The sequence below is a fragment of the Bemisia tabaci genome, chromosome 4, assembly GCF_918797505.1.
Source record: "Bemisia tabaci chromosome 4, PGI_BMITA_v3".
NCBI lineage: Eukaryota > Metazoa > Arthropoda > Insecta > Hemiptera > Aleyrodidae > Bemisia > Bemisia tabaci.
Window position 1 is genome coordinate 21880417 of NC_092796.1, and position 14979 is coordinate 21895395.

A 14979-nucleotide genomic window follows, 5' to 3' on the forward strand; every position below is an offset into this window, starting at 1 on the left:
AAATTATGTAAAAGATCATGATTGATGACTGATGATACTTTTGGCCCCACAATTACCCTTCAAATTCAGCAGCCCATCGCAATTTTTGAGTAATTCATCAAACCTTCATTTTTCTCAGCAGTTGGTGGTCTATCCAACTTTATGCGTAGGTGTTCTTTTTTTCCCAATAAAAACTGGAATCGACCTCATAAAGACTATTAAGTGCAGCAGTGATTCCCAAAGTGTGTTCCACTAAGACTCTTCAGGAGGTACGCAGGACAAAAATAGGTCGATCCAAAATCACGAAGCCTAAGTTTCAAAATGTCGACATCACTCAAAAGATACAGGGAGAGAAATCGACTTGGTAACAGTTGTGAGCAATAATTTGTTCGAAAAATTTTCATGGCGTCTACCGTCCTAGCATCTAGGATGTAGATTTCTGTAAAAATTTAGCACAGGGTCCGCGAACAGAAAAGTTCGGGAAATGCTGAAGTAAAGCACTATGAGCGACAAAATCAAACTTATTTATACAAAACTGAGCATCTACAACAAACTTAATGGTGCATTCAAGATATTTATTTCTTTGGGTCCTACTCTTTTTCTTTGCTTACAAAAATTGAAGAGAATCAATTTCAGAGTTTAGTGCAAAGTATGAATTTCAATGACTAGATTCTTAAACAGTAAAAGAATTCAGGGGACAACATTGAAAAATCTATGAAACAGATACCTCTGCCCGTTAAAATTACCATACCAAGGAGTCCTCTCTTTGCAAAATTCGAGAACTCCATTTTAAACACTTACATTTTAAAATCAGAGTGCATGGCGAGCACTTCCCTCCAAATGAGTCAACAATAAAGACTTCTAGATCAAAGGAAAATTGGTTGGAAAATCCTATGTTGATTAGCTCTTCTAGGTTTATGGAGTTAGCAAGAAAACTTCATTGGACTAATAATATTAAAAAGAAGTGATTAAATTACACTTTTAGGAATAAAATTTGAGGCTGTGAAACAATGCTCACGTATATAAAAAAATATACTTAAATGTTATGTATGTTTTACAGGACGGCAGAAAATATCTATATACAGTATGGTAATCAACAAAGCCAACAGAAGACAAGAGACATCTTGCAAATTCTATTAAAATATAGTATTAATTCGTTAAAAGTATTTTCGATAAAGGAGAAAAACTGTCATTGTAAAAAAAAAAAAAAAAAAAGACAGAAATTGTACCAACATTATGAAACGCTTTTCCAATATGAGCAAAAAGCCACCAGATTCTGCAGTGTTTTGAAAATAATCTAAAAATTATTACTCTTAGTGGCAAGGCAATCTTCATGATGAAATTAGATGAAAGTATCTCTAATGCATGCGGTGTTGCAAAATTTCTGCTCTTACTTTATTCACCAAAGAAATACAAACTGATGAATTGGCATGCGATTTTTAAAGGAAATCTTTCATGGTAGAAAAAAAATCATAGTCATATCACAAAATGAAACTCACTTCCCCGTGTTGGAGGAAAAAAAAAAAAAAAAAAAAAAAAAGGTGGGAAGTAGAAAACAAATGTTTTCTTCAGTTTTCATATCACCATGAAAGTTAATCAAATTAACAGAATTAAGTGTATGATCAACTTGGTGAACTAATTTATAAAATGTATTTCAGATCCTTAACTCTCTTCATCAAAATTATACAGATTTAAATTAAAATTTTAAAATTAATTTTCACCAGGTTGTTGATTCTTGTAGCTTGTTTTACAAAATTATAAGGATTCTGAACTTAAAACTTATGGAACTTAGTGCATGGAGGTGTATTCAAGAGTAAGTGCTTGAGAAAATCAATGAAATCTAGCGATAATAGACTGGATCAGTGCATTGGCTCTACGGGTAAGTGTACATTAAGTATATAAGGATAAAATTGGTAATTAAAGCACATCTTGTCAAAATGGAACTCAATGCAGTTGATAGTAACTCAACAGCGTAAGTCCGCAATCACATATCTCGTTTGCGGTGTCTGAAAATCTCCGCCTCTAAGTTATATTTTAAAGGAGAACAAATTAACAGTATTTCTTAAAGTTTTTGCAGAGTTTTCTTCGCACAGAGAAGAACAATCATGGCAGTTTTAAAGAATTGCCATTGAGTAGTTTTCCCTTTAAAAAATAAAGTATGGCAGGAAGTCTGCAACATCGCAAACCGAGTTATGTGGTTGCCGACTTACACCGTCGAACTGTTACTTCAGAACTTCTGAACATGAAATAAGTTTGAAATCCCCTTGGACAACTCTTTGCTACAAATTTTACAGCTAAATAGACCGAAAGGATTTTAGCGCAAGTTCTGGCAAAGCTCAACAACGATCTAGAACCACACCTTTACAACACTCAAAATTGAGTGATATGACTTTATTCTGTTCTCAGCAAAAATAAAATTCCGTTAAGGTAAATGAAAGAATTTAGTGAACATACCAAAGGTGGACTTTTTTGAGGGTTTCCAGAAGTTGGAGCATTATTGAAATGAATAAACGTACAACATGATTAATATGCCAGTGAAATTGGTAGTTCTACATGAATTTTATGGTAGAAAATCTACTTTGAGTGCGAGAAAGCAAAATTAATTGATTAAACAAATATAAATTCACAATATTGACTGGTAAATCACTTAAGTTCCCACTGTAGGGAAATCTAGAAAAACTAAAAATCATCACAAAATATGTTACAAAAATATGCAATTTCAATTGATGAAATAACCAAAAATTCGTTGGATTTCTTGAAAGTTTAAGAACCACTAAACTTAAAAGTACATGATTCAAAAAAGGTGCTCTCCTCCTTCTCCGAGAGAATTAAGCTAATAATTTACTGATGAAAAACCAGAAATGAAAAATGGTAAAAAATAAGTTTGTGACCTATACGTTTGTTATTCTTTCCCCACAAACACTTTAGTATGATCAATGGAATTGGTTTATAAGGAGACAATGCGCTGATAAAACCTAGAGGTTGATTGAATTTTTTTAAAAAAATTTCTCCCTTTCCTTCTCAAAATTTGCAGATAGTAAAAGCGCATCAAAATTTTACACAGTTAATTATTCACGAGGTATCTCCTTCTGTCATCTGTCATACAATTGTTCAATGTATCTGCAAAAAATATATCCTAGAGTTATCCATTGCTGGCAATTTTGCTTCAAAGTTCGATAAATCAGGGATCTGATAAACTGGCACGGTTCGTTTGAGTAAAAGTTATATGAAATTTTCTATCACTCAAAAAGTCTTTTCGGATTCGAAAAGTAGAGTGAAAATGGAGTCTTTCTAGCTAAAAATGAAAATAGGTTGTTCGAGCTCCTGAAGAAATATACCGTTTTTTGTACTTTTTAGGGCTTATTAGAGCCTGATACGAAAATTGACTCAAAATTACTCAAAGTTTCTGTTTTAATTTCTAAACTAAGCTAGCTATCGAAATGATCTTGGTTTTATTATAAAGCTGGTGTAATTTGCCATCGATTGAGTGGTCTGCAAGCTAATTTGGTTAAAAATTGAAAAAGTTATGATAGCTTGAATGAAGGGTATCCAAAATAAGCTTACTTGTTTTCCTTACCGAGTAAGGCTCTATTTCATCTTTTTTTCCCTTCAAGACCAAAAACACTAGAGTCAATCTGTAAAAATTACAGCATTTGTAGTACCCTCAGGTCTGTTACGAGCGTCAGAGTTTTAAATTTGACCCATTGGTTCCGGAGAAAATCAATTTTTGGTTTCTGTTGCGTTCTATATTGACGTCCGGCTCAAGACGCGCCACTGACGAGGAGACCAAGTACAGAAAATCGATTTTATCCACTTTAACAATCGATCAAATTTAACATCTAAAGCTCGTTAGAAAGTTGAAAATATGATAAAGAACATTTTACTCTTTGCGTAGCTTCCCTAAGCCCCCTTTTTTGGAGTTATGGGCATTTTCGGGGCAATTTTCAATTCGATGCTATAAGCGGCCAAATTATTCAAATTTCAAAATCTAAAAGTCTCCAGTGAGGAGAGGTCGATACCTTTTTATTGATGTGCCATATGACCCCTGCTGCTCAAAAATTTTGGGGCTTTGGAGGGCTTTAAGTCGAAAATTTCAAATAGCAAGGGTATGTTTTGACTTCAGATATGGATTCTACGCGTGAAGTTACGTAGAATTGATATGGCGCACAGCCTGTTTACTCCAGATTTTTTTTGCCCCTTATTTTCTCCAAAAATACACAGCATCTTATGGAGAAACGGGGTTCTTTAGTAATTTGGAGCAAACAGGCTGTGCGCCATATCAATTCTACGTAACTTCACGCGTAGAATCCATATCTGAAGTCAAAACATACCCTTGCTATTTGAAATTTTCGACTTAAAGCCCTCCAAAGCCCCAAAATTTTTGAGCAGCAGGGGTCATATGGCACATCAATAAAAAGGTATCGACCTCTCCTCACTGGAGACTTTTAGATTTTGAAATTTGAATAATTTGGCCGCTTATAGCATCGAATTGAAAATTGCCCCGAAAATGCCCCATAACTCCAAAAAAGGGGGCTTAGGGAAGCTACGCAAAGAGTAAAATGTTCTTTATCATATTTTCAACTTTCTAACGAGCTTTAGATGTTAAATTTGATCGATTGTTAAAGTGGATAAAATCGATTTTCTGTACTTGGTCTCCTCGTTAGTGGCGCGTCTTGAGCCGGACGTCAATATAGAACGCAACAGAAACCAAAAATTGATTTTCTCCGGAACCAATGGGTCAAATTTAAAAATCTGACGCTCGTTACAGACCTGAGGGTACTACAAATGCTGTAATTTTTACAGATTGACTCTAGTGTTTTTGGTCTTGAAGGGAAAAAAAGATGAAATAGAGCCTTACTCGGTAAGGAAAACAAGTAAGCTTATTTTGGATACCCTTCATTCAAGCTATCATAACTTTTTCAATTTTTAACCAAATTAGCTTGCAGACCACTCAATCGATGGCAAATTACACCAGCTTTATAATAAAACCAAGATCATTTCGATAGCTAGCTTAGTTTAGAAATTAAAACAGAAACTTTGAGTAATTTTGAGTCAATTTTCGTATCAGGCTCTAATAAGCCCTAAAAAGTACAAAAAACGGTATATTTCTTCAGGAGCTCGAACAACCTATTTTCATTTTTAGCTAGAAAGACTCCATTTTCACTCTACTTTTCGAATCCGAAAAGACTTTTTGAGTGATAGAAAATTTCATATAACTTTTACTCAAACGAACCGTGGCTGGGTTTTAATAAGCAGGCTGCTGCATGCAAGGAAGATAGGTTTCTCAGTTTCTTGCAACTTATGACAGAACAGAGGATATGATCAACTAATATAATTCACAAATCAAATTTATCAACACAAGCCATGGGCTTAAGAGATAATATCCATAAAAAAAAAATCAGGATGAGGAGGAATGTTTTATCAGCTACTTGAATTTTTTATGTAAAGTTGCAATTTTTTACGACCCATCAAAATTTTTTCTTTCTTTCTCTTCAAAGAGCAACTTTGACAAAAGGAACCAAAATAATTAAAAAAGTACGTTTACTCAGCTTTCAAAATTTGAATAGCCTTTAAATTCTGCAACTGGCAATTGCAAATAGATAACATAGTTTGAAACACATTCTAAAAAATTGTCAAACTACACAACTGATGAGTTTACAACCAAAGCAAAAACCTTCATTGCTATAGAATTTTTCCATGAAAATTTGTAGAAAATTGCAGAGGAAATTTAGAGAATGTGCAAACTAAGTAGCGCTTATAAAATATGGGTCGAATCATAGAAAAACTGAGAGAAGGAGCCCATGAGCCAAAATTTAAAATTTTCTTCAAAGAGAATTACACATAATTCACTTTCAGATCATAACCCCTTCAACATCATGTGTTCAGTTCTGAAACTGAAGCTAGTTTGGTCAACTTTTTGGCTCTATCCTTAGTGAACTTAAAAATTCTACTTACAACTACCCCCCCTTTCTGCCCGTGTCATAGATTTAAGGCTGGCTCTGATCCAGCCGAGGTTGGAACGCTGTTCAACAAAACTGCACCGGGTAACGAAGTCTGGGAAGATTTAAGACTATATGAAGTTGGTTCAGGTAGCAGAGGATTCTCATCTTCTTCACGTAAAAGCTCCTTGTTCAGGCAAACATCATTTATATTAACTGTAGAGTTGGAGAAAATTGGAGCGACGCCCAAGTTTTCATTGACTGCGTTAGTGAAGTGATCATTGGATTTTGTATTGCTACTTGGAGGGTGGATTGGACTCGTTGCAATGTCACGGATGATTCGGATCCGCGATGACTCTGATGAAGAAGTTTTTTCCTGTAAACAAAATAAAAAATTTAATCTTTTACTTTGCCTCTTTTGATTATATTCTGAATAGGTATTGAAGGGCCCTTTTCACATTAATGATATATGAGGACTTATCTGTAACAATAGCGGATGTGAAAAATTACCTTTGCAAAACACATTCAAAAAACTGTTTTAGCATCGAGAAAATTTTGAGAAAATACTTGGGATGTGATCTTCGAGATCTGTACATTATGCCAGAGCCAAACATATTAAATTTTTGAGTGAACAAAACAGTTTTTTAAGCGTGTTTTGAAAAGGTAATTTTTCACATCCGCTATTGTTACAGATAAGTCCTCATATATCGATGGTGGAACTCTTAAACCTGTCAGCGCCAATGTGGACTTTCTTGTGTAATTTACTTTTTTAATGGAAAACCACTTGGCCAAAATTCTTAAAAACTGGTATGATTTTTCTTTTCTGAGCAGGAAAAAATCTGTGAAAACTTTGAGGAATGACGTATATTAGCTCTCTTTTAAAAAAAAATAAAGTAGGATTGGAGATTTTAAAGTATCAAAAACGAGATATGAGGTTGGGGAGTTTCACCATCGATATTTAAACGTATTGTAGAAAATTTGTGATTTCCTAAGAAAATAAAGCGAGCTATTGAGAAGATGAACTGAAATGAATGAATGGCAGTCATGGATTTAATATCTTAATGTACTTGTTATCTCTTGTTACTTTAAGATGTAAGATAAGTTATTTAAGAGACGAACCCTGAAAAATATGAGAGTGCGGTAATGTGGCATAGAGAGAAAAAAGGAGGTGTTTGCATCTTTGGCATCTTGGATTTTTTCAATGATGTAGGTCAGTACAAGGAATTTCATCATCGATTTTCTTAGAAATGGTGTAGTTCATGAAAAAAAGTCATTCTTTCAAAAGTGTTGATTATAAATTATATCATGAGTTGATTGACGCAAAAAATTCGGGCGTTACGGTCAGTTTTTTATATTTCGAATTCCGTATTTTGCTGGCCAGGCTGTACCGACCTGTTAAGGGGTAAACAATCCTCAAGATGCAAACACCTACTTTGTTTCCTCTGTGAGAGTGTGGTCGAGCTCCTTGGGTCAAACACTCCAAAACTGATGCTAACAAACGAATGAATATCAGTACTTACATGATGTTCACTGATGAGATCACAAGCTTTGCCAAGTATAAAGATGCTATTGATGATTCTCGTTGAAGTAAGACATAAAAAGCCGAGTAAGACCAGAAACAGTGCAGAGGGTGTTTGTACACTGATTGCTGAAGCAAGAACTCGTACCATAACCACACCCAACGGCAGAGGAATAAAACCCATCCTTCTTGCAACCAGATCTGAATGATCAGTGAATGCCTGAAAGATAATGAACACAAATAAGTGCTTGTGCTGACAAATCATCAGGATTCAACCTTAAGGTAAGAGCAGCAAATAGGAACCGCTATCACACATTCTCTTCAGACACTTTCCACTTGATCAGAACTCAGTAGACTTTGTCTGTTTGAAATGACATTTAACATATCGGGTCATTGATCAAAATTTTATACTTATACTTATACTCAATCATTTCCATACCTAGGGTACGATACATTTCATTTATTAGGGTTTACCAAGGCTCGTCAAGATGGATAAAATCAACTTTTATTTCACTGAGGACATCCAAACCTTTCAACCTTTGTATACTTACATTATGCTGTCTTGTTTGAGCTACATCATACGCAAGACTCAGAGAGTAATCCCGATAAACATCGACTGGCAATTCATTAAACCGAGTGATGAATGCATGTTTGATCCAATCCACCACACATTCAGACAAAAGGACCCACAGGCAATCATAAAGAAGGGACCATAATTTTTCTGCAAATAAAAAAGAATCTATTACCATACAGAAAAGAATGAGTTTCTACATAATAGAAAAGTGCTTGCAGAGAGAGATGCTTAAAATTATGATGAATAAGAGCAAAAAGTTTATCTCTCATTTGAATGTTGCTTCATTATCAGCTGACAATAGTTAAATTCCTTGGTATTCTCCACATTTAATGAGTCTCTGTATGAGAGACTGGTCTGTTATGACGGCATATATTATTAATACAAACCTTCTCTCCAGACATACTCCTTCATGGTTTGGAGAACAACTACGAAAAGTAGAACAAATAAATGAAATCGCTCTCGAACATCGCTGCAGGCCACTTGAAATAGGTTATTCTTGTCAAATTTCTTGAAGACACTTCCTTTTAGTTCAACAAACTGCAAGGAGGAAAAAACAAAAATTACGCAAACTTTGTCATTGAGAGAATTTTATGAATGTTGAAAAAAGAAACAGAATCTTAATTCAATCAAGTTAAATTAGTCGTATTACTACTAAAGGCATTTCCAAAAACTAACCCTGTTGGTAAAAAATAGAGCCAAGATTTAAAATTGAAACCTGATACTATTTTTTATCAGATAATTTCCCTTAACAATTTGTTGACTATTTTTATTGTAGGGAAATTAAAATGCTGCATACCTGCAGGCGCATATTGATGGCTATGGAACAATACCACTTATCAGCAAACTGGCGATTTTGCATGACAAAGAAGGATCTTCGCCATTTTTGTAATTTTGTGGTTAGATTAACAATTTTTTTCTACATTACAGCGTCTTTACAGTGATCTCATGCGAAGCTGGAAAAAACTAAAAACATCAGCTTGCATATTAGATATTGAAGAATGCGGCAAAGTTGCTGACTCGTTTTACCAAAATTGTTAGTTAGGGTGTATTGTTCCTTAGCCCGCGATATGCTATATATCTTTTGCAAATAGAGGTTTGGATACTGTCCTAATCGGTGATCCTTTTTAGAGGACCTTAGAAAGGAACTAAAGTCTACTTGTGATACAGTTATTTATGGATAAATTATGATTATTTAAAATCCATTGTTCATCAATGTTTTAATATTTTTTCACATCTTCATAAGAAAATAGATATGACACATCAAGACCTAATTTATTCTGGAATACTACTTACACAAACACAAGCAATTTGAAAAAAAGAGAGAAACAACATCAAATAAGAGACTTACATTGTTGGACATCATTATGGTTAATAACGATTTATTACTAGAGTTGATGGCCACATTTAGAGTAGTTGCTTGGCACAAGACTAGGAGCCCATGAAGATCTAATCGAGAGAGAGAGTTAAGGAAAATTTATGTTGATTATTTGTAGCTGAAAATAAACCTTGATAAACACTTCTTAATTTCATAAAATTCTAGCACAATGATTGAGGTTATAAGAAGCTTTTACTCAAGAAATAATGAATAAAAAAATTTAGAATTGCCCTTTGCACATGCTGCAAGTTTTAAGTTGAAAGTGGAGGTCATCGATGAGGGTTTTTGCAACACATTGCAGGATCATCGATGAATGATGCACCAATGACCCCCACTTTCAGCAAAACGCTTGCAACATGAGCAAAGGGCAAATGTTTCTTTTTCCTGAGCCAATCAGGTATGGAAATTAACAGCAGGCTCCCATTTTTCATTTTCTCAAGGTTACTTTCATTCTGATTGAGTGAAATCTAACAGAGGATAGTAAGTATTTGAGGGGTCTCTTCATCACCTAATCATGTAAAAGCAATAAAATTACAAGAATTTGTGTTATGACCACAAAAGTTTCCATCTGTTTGTAATACAAAAGGACGATTTGAACTGTTTGCGACAAAAGAAACCTTTCATAAAAAAAAGAGATACCTGATCTCTGCTTCTTGCAAATTTCAACATGATAGAGGTTTTTTTTTTAAAATCAGTGCTACTGTCAGACAACAAGCTGCATTCTCAAAAAAACCCGCCCATGTTGAAGTCACGACCAGTAGATTTGATGCGACTAATCAGTGATTTAAAGTAGCGGTAATTTAACCACTTCTTGCACCATTTGTTTATAACCCAACTCACAGAGCCTAGTGGAGGATCCAACGCAGGTTAACACTTTGTTTACATCAAGTGTGTTCTTATACTTTAATTGATTGATGGCAATCGAATGCCAAAATGGCAACCAGTGGATTTCTACAAATGATTCCGCCGATCAATGAATAGAATAAAAAATATAGAATGCTTTGTAAGAGGTCTATGCTTCGAAAGGATACAGACATAGATTACAGCAAATATCAAATGAGGAATGACCCCTAGATGCTGCTTGCCACTGTCTTTTGTTTCCGTAGCTGTCCAAAATAGAGCATCAATAATATCTTGTCCAAATGCGGAGAATAATCGATCTCCCACCTGGAAATAAACATACATTTTATTTTTTTAAAGTTCAAAGATTATTTTCAGATGACATTATTGAATGAAATTTTTAAGGAATATAAAAATTTAAAAGGCTCTTGTTACACAACGAAATCACAAACAACAGAGACTTTACTCTGACATGGAACTCCCGGTTAGTTCGAGAGAATTTATATTGATGGCCTCTTTGTCTGATGGTAATTCAATAATGTAAACCAGGGCCTACTATTTGTATGTCAAACGGAATTTGAACTGATAGCTTTTGGATAAGACTGATTACCCTTTAATTTTGACCACGGATACTACCTTTGCTTGACCATTAGAGGAAAAGGACATTTTTTAATGGGTGTGAAATGATGATGGCAGATGCTATATTTCTTATTTTTTTATTAATTCAATAAGAATGTTCTTGAGAAATATCATCCTGCTTATAATTGTTGGGTTAAGAAAAGTCACTCTCAATCGAATATTGACAGGGAAATTTTAAAATATCCCTGAAATTATGAGTCTTTAAGATACCAATGATTCTCGTGCTACATGAATTGAAAATTCATTTTTTAAAGACCTCATAAATTACCTCAAGCATATTGTAGAAGATGTACAGTTTGATTACAGATTGACTTTTGATGAGATGATACATCATTGATGTATCAATGTAGAACATCAAACCACTGCAGACCACTAGAATACTAGCTTTTAAGAGATCACAGGTCTCTGCTGGCCGAATTCGCCGTTTGGCACCAACCCTGCGAACAAAATTTTTGTTTCAAATTTAGAAAAAAGAAAAGAAAAAAAGGTCATTGCAAAACAAAGACGTAAGTTCCGAGACCACCATCCTTTTTCAATCCATATCTAGGCAGAGAATACTATAGTCAATGACCAAGCAAATAATTATCCTGTAAAGTTAGTGAAAAAGAAACATAAGAGCTTACTTACCCAAAGCATTTGAAGAATGGATGTGTTAGAAAAATCCAGACTGCTATCACCACTCTGATTGGCAGAAACGTGTAAACGAACAGAAAAGAATCAGCACACTGGGGGAAAAAAAGAAAAAATGCTTCAGAACATCTTGTAAAATGACAGGCACACAAATGGTAGTACTGTTTCTAAAAATTCTCATTGAAGCATTTCACTTATTGACGTCAGTAAGATCTATACCGGCAGAGAGATGTTTAACATTTTACAAACTGATGCGGCCATCATCAGGGCATGAACCCTTACAGTTACTGCACTTGATGTTAAAAAATGAGCATCTTTTGCATCAACATCCTGACCATGACGATGTTAGAACGATGCTTACGCCCCCTGTGCACATATCATAACTGACAATAATAACATATCTTTAGTATAGTTATCTTACATGTTTTTTCAGTCTTGATGTGATTATCATGTCGCTGTGAAACCATATCAGGACCGAAAAACAAGTAAGGTGACTAAACCATGCAATCTGCAAGTTTGTCATCACTCCAAAATATCCTTGGTACTCCTATACAGAACTTAATTTCCAAATATTTTGGCATTTTGATCATTAATTAAAGAGAATGACTTCACCTTCAGTGCTTATATTCAATTTTAAAAAAAGTGAATGGAGACATATCTCCACCAAAAATCAGTTGATCGGTGATAATTACTTAGCAAAGAGTTTCTCACCCATGTAGAAATTTTAACATAAATCTGGCTACAAAATTCATTTTCAACAAAAAATTACTTGCCTGCAGGAAACCATAACCCATGAATTTTTCCACCTCTACAGGTATTTTCATAAAAGAATAGACCTTCTCCCTTCTGGCAGAGTATTGATCTTCCTCATTCTGCAGGACGTAGTTCCTGGTGAGCTCCATACCAATGAACCTTCCCAAAGACGGGGTAGATGAATCTGAAAGTAAAAGAAAATAATTATGTTAATTAATTAAGTAAAATAGAAAAAAACTTTACAGCAACAGGTCATCCAAGGTAGAATCCTAGCAAATAATGCTCACGTTCTCATCTTTGTGTCAACTTTTCCAATTGACATTTCATATTGTACAGTTTTTGTGTTTTTTTTTGTTTTGTCATGTCCTTTTTTAGGATTGACAGGATCAATCGGTACCTATTAGGGGTAAAATTTGAGAAAGCATACATCAAAAATTAATGTTTCTCAAGCTCTTTGAACAACCTATTGAGCAAAATTTGATTCATTCCAATTTAACCAGAATTTTTTTTATACCAACAAATTTTTTCATCAAATCATAGTTGACTAATAGAGCGGACACATCATATGTTGAGAAAAATGTCAATCTCTGATTACATCCTAATCAGCACCACTCAACAGGTTAATACATGCAGTTAGATGGCACCACTGATGGGTAGTAATAGTGACCTACACAATACTTGATTTTGTCTCAACATACGATGCGCCCGCTATAAGCATTAAATAGTCTCAGCTATTTCCAGTATAGACCTCGGTAGGGGTGCAAGAACTTCTTAACTACACAATCAGCCCATTAAAATCATGATAATGCAGATGAACTCTTGAAAATGGAAAGACCCATAAAATGGGTTTTGAATCTTATATAAATTGGAAGGCTGAGAACTTTCTGCATTCCTGAACCTCAAAAGCAACACTAACTGCTCTACGGTACCTCTACCCTTTACCAAAGAAGTAAACAACAACAGAGGTCAATGAGTCTTACAGGAAGAATAAATTATTGTTAGATTGAATTGGCTGCGGAGCAGTTTGCTTGATATGACTTCACATTTTATATAAAACTTGAACCTGCACAACTGTCTTACACAACAGCTACTTTGACAATGTTACTTCAAGTGTATCACGACAAGCAACTTTTGAAGTTAGAACAACATCCATTAGTGAAAACTGTTGTCTTAATACTTTTAAATTAAAGGCCAGGAATCGTATGTCGACTGCTTAGTTATTCTGAGAGTTTCTTCGGTTTCTGCACCTTCTCAGAGAGACTAGCAGACTCGATCTCACCTTTAGATCTGAGGATGTAATTAGATACTAACATGCAAAAATGAAAAATTTGCACCTAGACTCGAGAGCATATCGGTTCAGTGATGAAGAAACTTACCAGACAATTCGCACCCTTTGGTGATGTCATGATCTGACTGGGATCTTGGGCGAGAGAAAAGTAACTCCCGGAGTTTGGCTTTGTCATATTCCGAGTCTGTGGTTGATGTTGATTTAAACTTCAGCCTTCTAGCACAAAAGGCATCTTTATGATCAACGTTGATGATTCTATCGTGCATTTTCGTGATTTAGGTACCATAAAGTTTACAAAATCGCATTGGAATTGGAAGCAAACTTCAGGTAAGGGAATGGTTCACGTAAAAACATACGTGGCTGCCAAAATCGTGGAAACTAAGTAGAGAGTAAAGGGAGATGAAACTAAAATGCACAGTGAAAGAAAAAAACTTTGATAAGATTCAAATGAAGAAAGACCACATGAGGAAATAAAACGAAATAATAAACCCGACTTTTATCTCGGCCAGCGAAATCAAAACAAACTCAGCTGATCAGCGGAAAGTCACCATCCGTCGCCCATCGATGACCTCCTCATGTCACCTTCCACCAGATTTTGTTTTTGATTGCATATACAAATTTGATAACGCTGTGTTTACATTCTGTCTGCGCAATTTGAGTGTTTTTTTCTAATAATTTAGACGTTTCTCAAAAACTTTAAATGGCTGATAAATCAAAAAGTGACGCGTTTAAACCCCCAACGCTACCCTCATCCAAAGCAAACCCTCTTTTGAAAGCGGTTGGAAATGATTTTTCTACTCTTCCTGCGAGCTCTCTTCTCTGTCCTGTGGCTGAAACTAACATTTCAACAACTCAAGGTAAAGTTTGTAATTCGACCTTTGGCTCTTTTTTACTTTAAATAAATTCATGTAGCTGGCAGTAGTTTCTCTGCATGTATTTTTGTTGCTTAGTCGGTTATAGCTTGAGCTGAAAAAAAACCCAAGATGTACCTACCTAAATATGTACGTATGTTTAGAGCTCGCGCATCGTATGTTGAGATAAACGTCAATCTCAGATTAGCTCTGAATTTGCACCACTCAACAGGTTAATACATGTCGTCAGGTGATACCACTGGTGAATGGTGACTTAAACAATTCTTTGATGTTTGTCTCAACACACGATGCGCAAGCTCTAGTATTCACCATTGAAAGAAAGGTAATCACTATTTTTTGCCATTGATTCAGCTTCAGCACAACTGTTATGCTTTCTGGTAGAGCAGGATTTTTCAGTCGATAATGAGAAAATTTGGAGTTGATATATTCATGTTCATTCCAACTAAACAATGAACAGCGAGGAATAAGGCAAAAATCTGTGAATCAGGCAGCACATATGACAAAAAGTTGGAGACTGCACCACTCACCTCATGGCCCTATAAAATATAATGAATCCTCTTGTGTTTTAAAC

The 14979-nt window shown here is 34.9% G+C and overlaps 2 protein-coding genes across 2 annotated transcripts in view; one reads left to right on the forward strand and one right to left on the reverse strand.

Moving 5' to 3' along the window:
- Positions 1–3950: 3950 nt before the first annotated feature.
- Positions 3951–14044, reverse strand: LOC109037098 (protein TAPT1 homolog). Its single transcript, XM_019051595.2, has 10 exons — positions 13625–14044; positions 12269–12432; positions 11493–11590; positions 11134–11302; positions 10418–10553; positions 9360–9457; positions 8398–8548; positions 7989–8158; positions 7439–7657; positions 3951–6294 (listed from the first exon to the last, which is right to left on the reverse strand). The coding sequence occupies exons 1-10, from the start codon at positions 13800–13802 to the stop codon at positions 5959–5961; spliced, it is 1719 nt and encodes a 572-aa protein (XP_018907140.2). The 5' UTR covers positions 13803–14044; the 3' UTR covers positions 3951–5958.
- Positions 14045–14138: 94 nt separating this feature from the next.
- Positions 14139–14979, forward strand: part of PAPLA1 (Phosphatidic Acid Phospholipase A1) — a 44214-nt gene continuing 43373 nt past the window's right edge. The window contains exon 1 of the mRNA XM_019051594.2: positions 14139–14393. Coding sequence (XP_018907139.2) covers positions 14237–14393 — 157 coding nt within the window. The 5' untranslated portion in view covers positions 14139–14236. The remainder of the gene's footprint in view (positions 14394–14979) is intronic.

Bases quoted from the DNA above. Each gene is read 5' to 3' on its own strand.
- LOC109037098 (XM_019051595.2), bottom strand. From the start codon at position 13,802: ATGCACGATAGAATCATCAACGTTGATCATAAAGATGCCTTTTGTGCT. The intron at 8,549-9,359 runs GTAAGTCTCTTA...TCCTCCTTGCAG, and splicing joins CCATAATGATGTCCAACAAT to TTTGTTGAACTAAAAGGAAG. The intron at 7,658-7,988 runs GTAAGTATACAA...ATTATCTTTCAG, and splicing joins CTCAAACAAGACAGCATAAT to GCATTCACTGATCATTCAGA.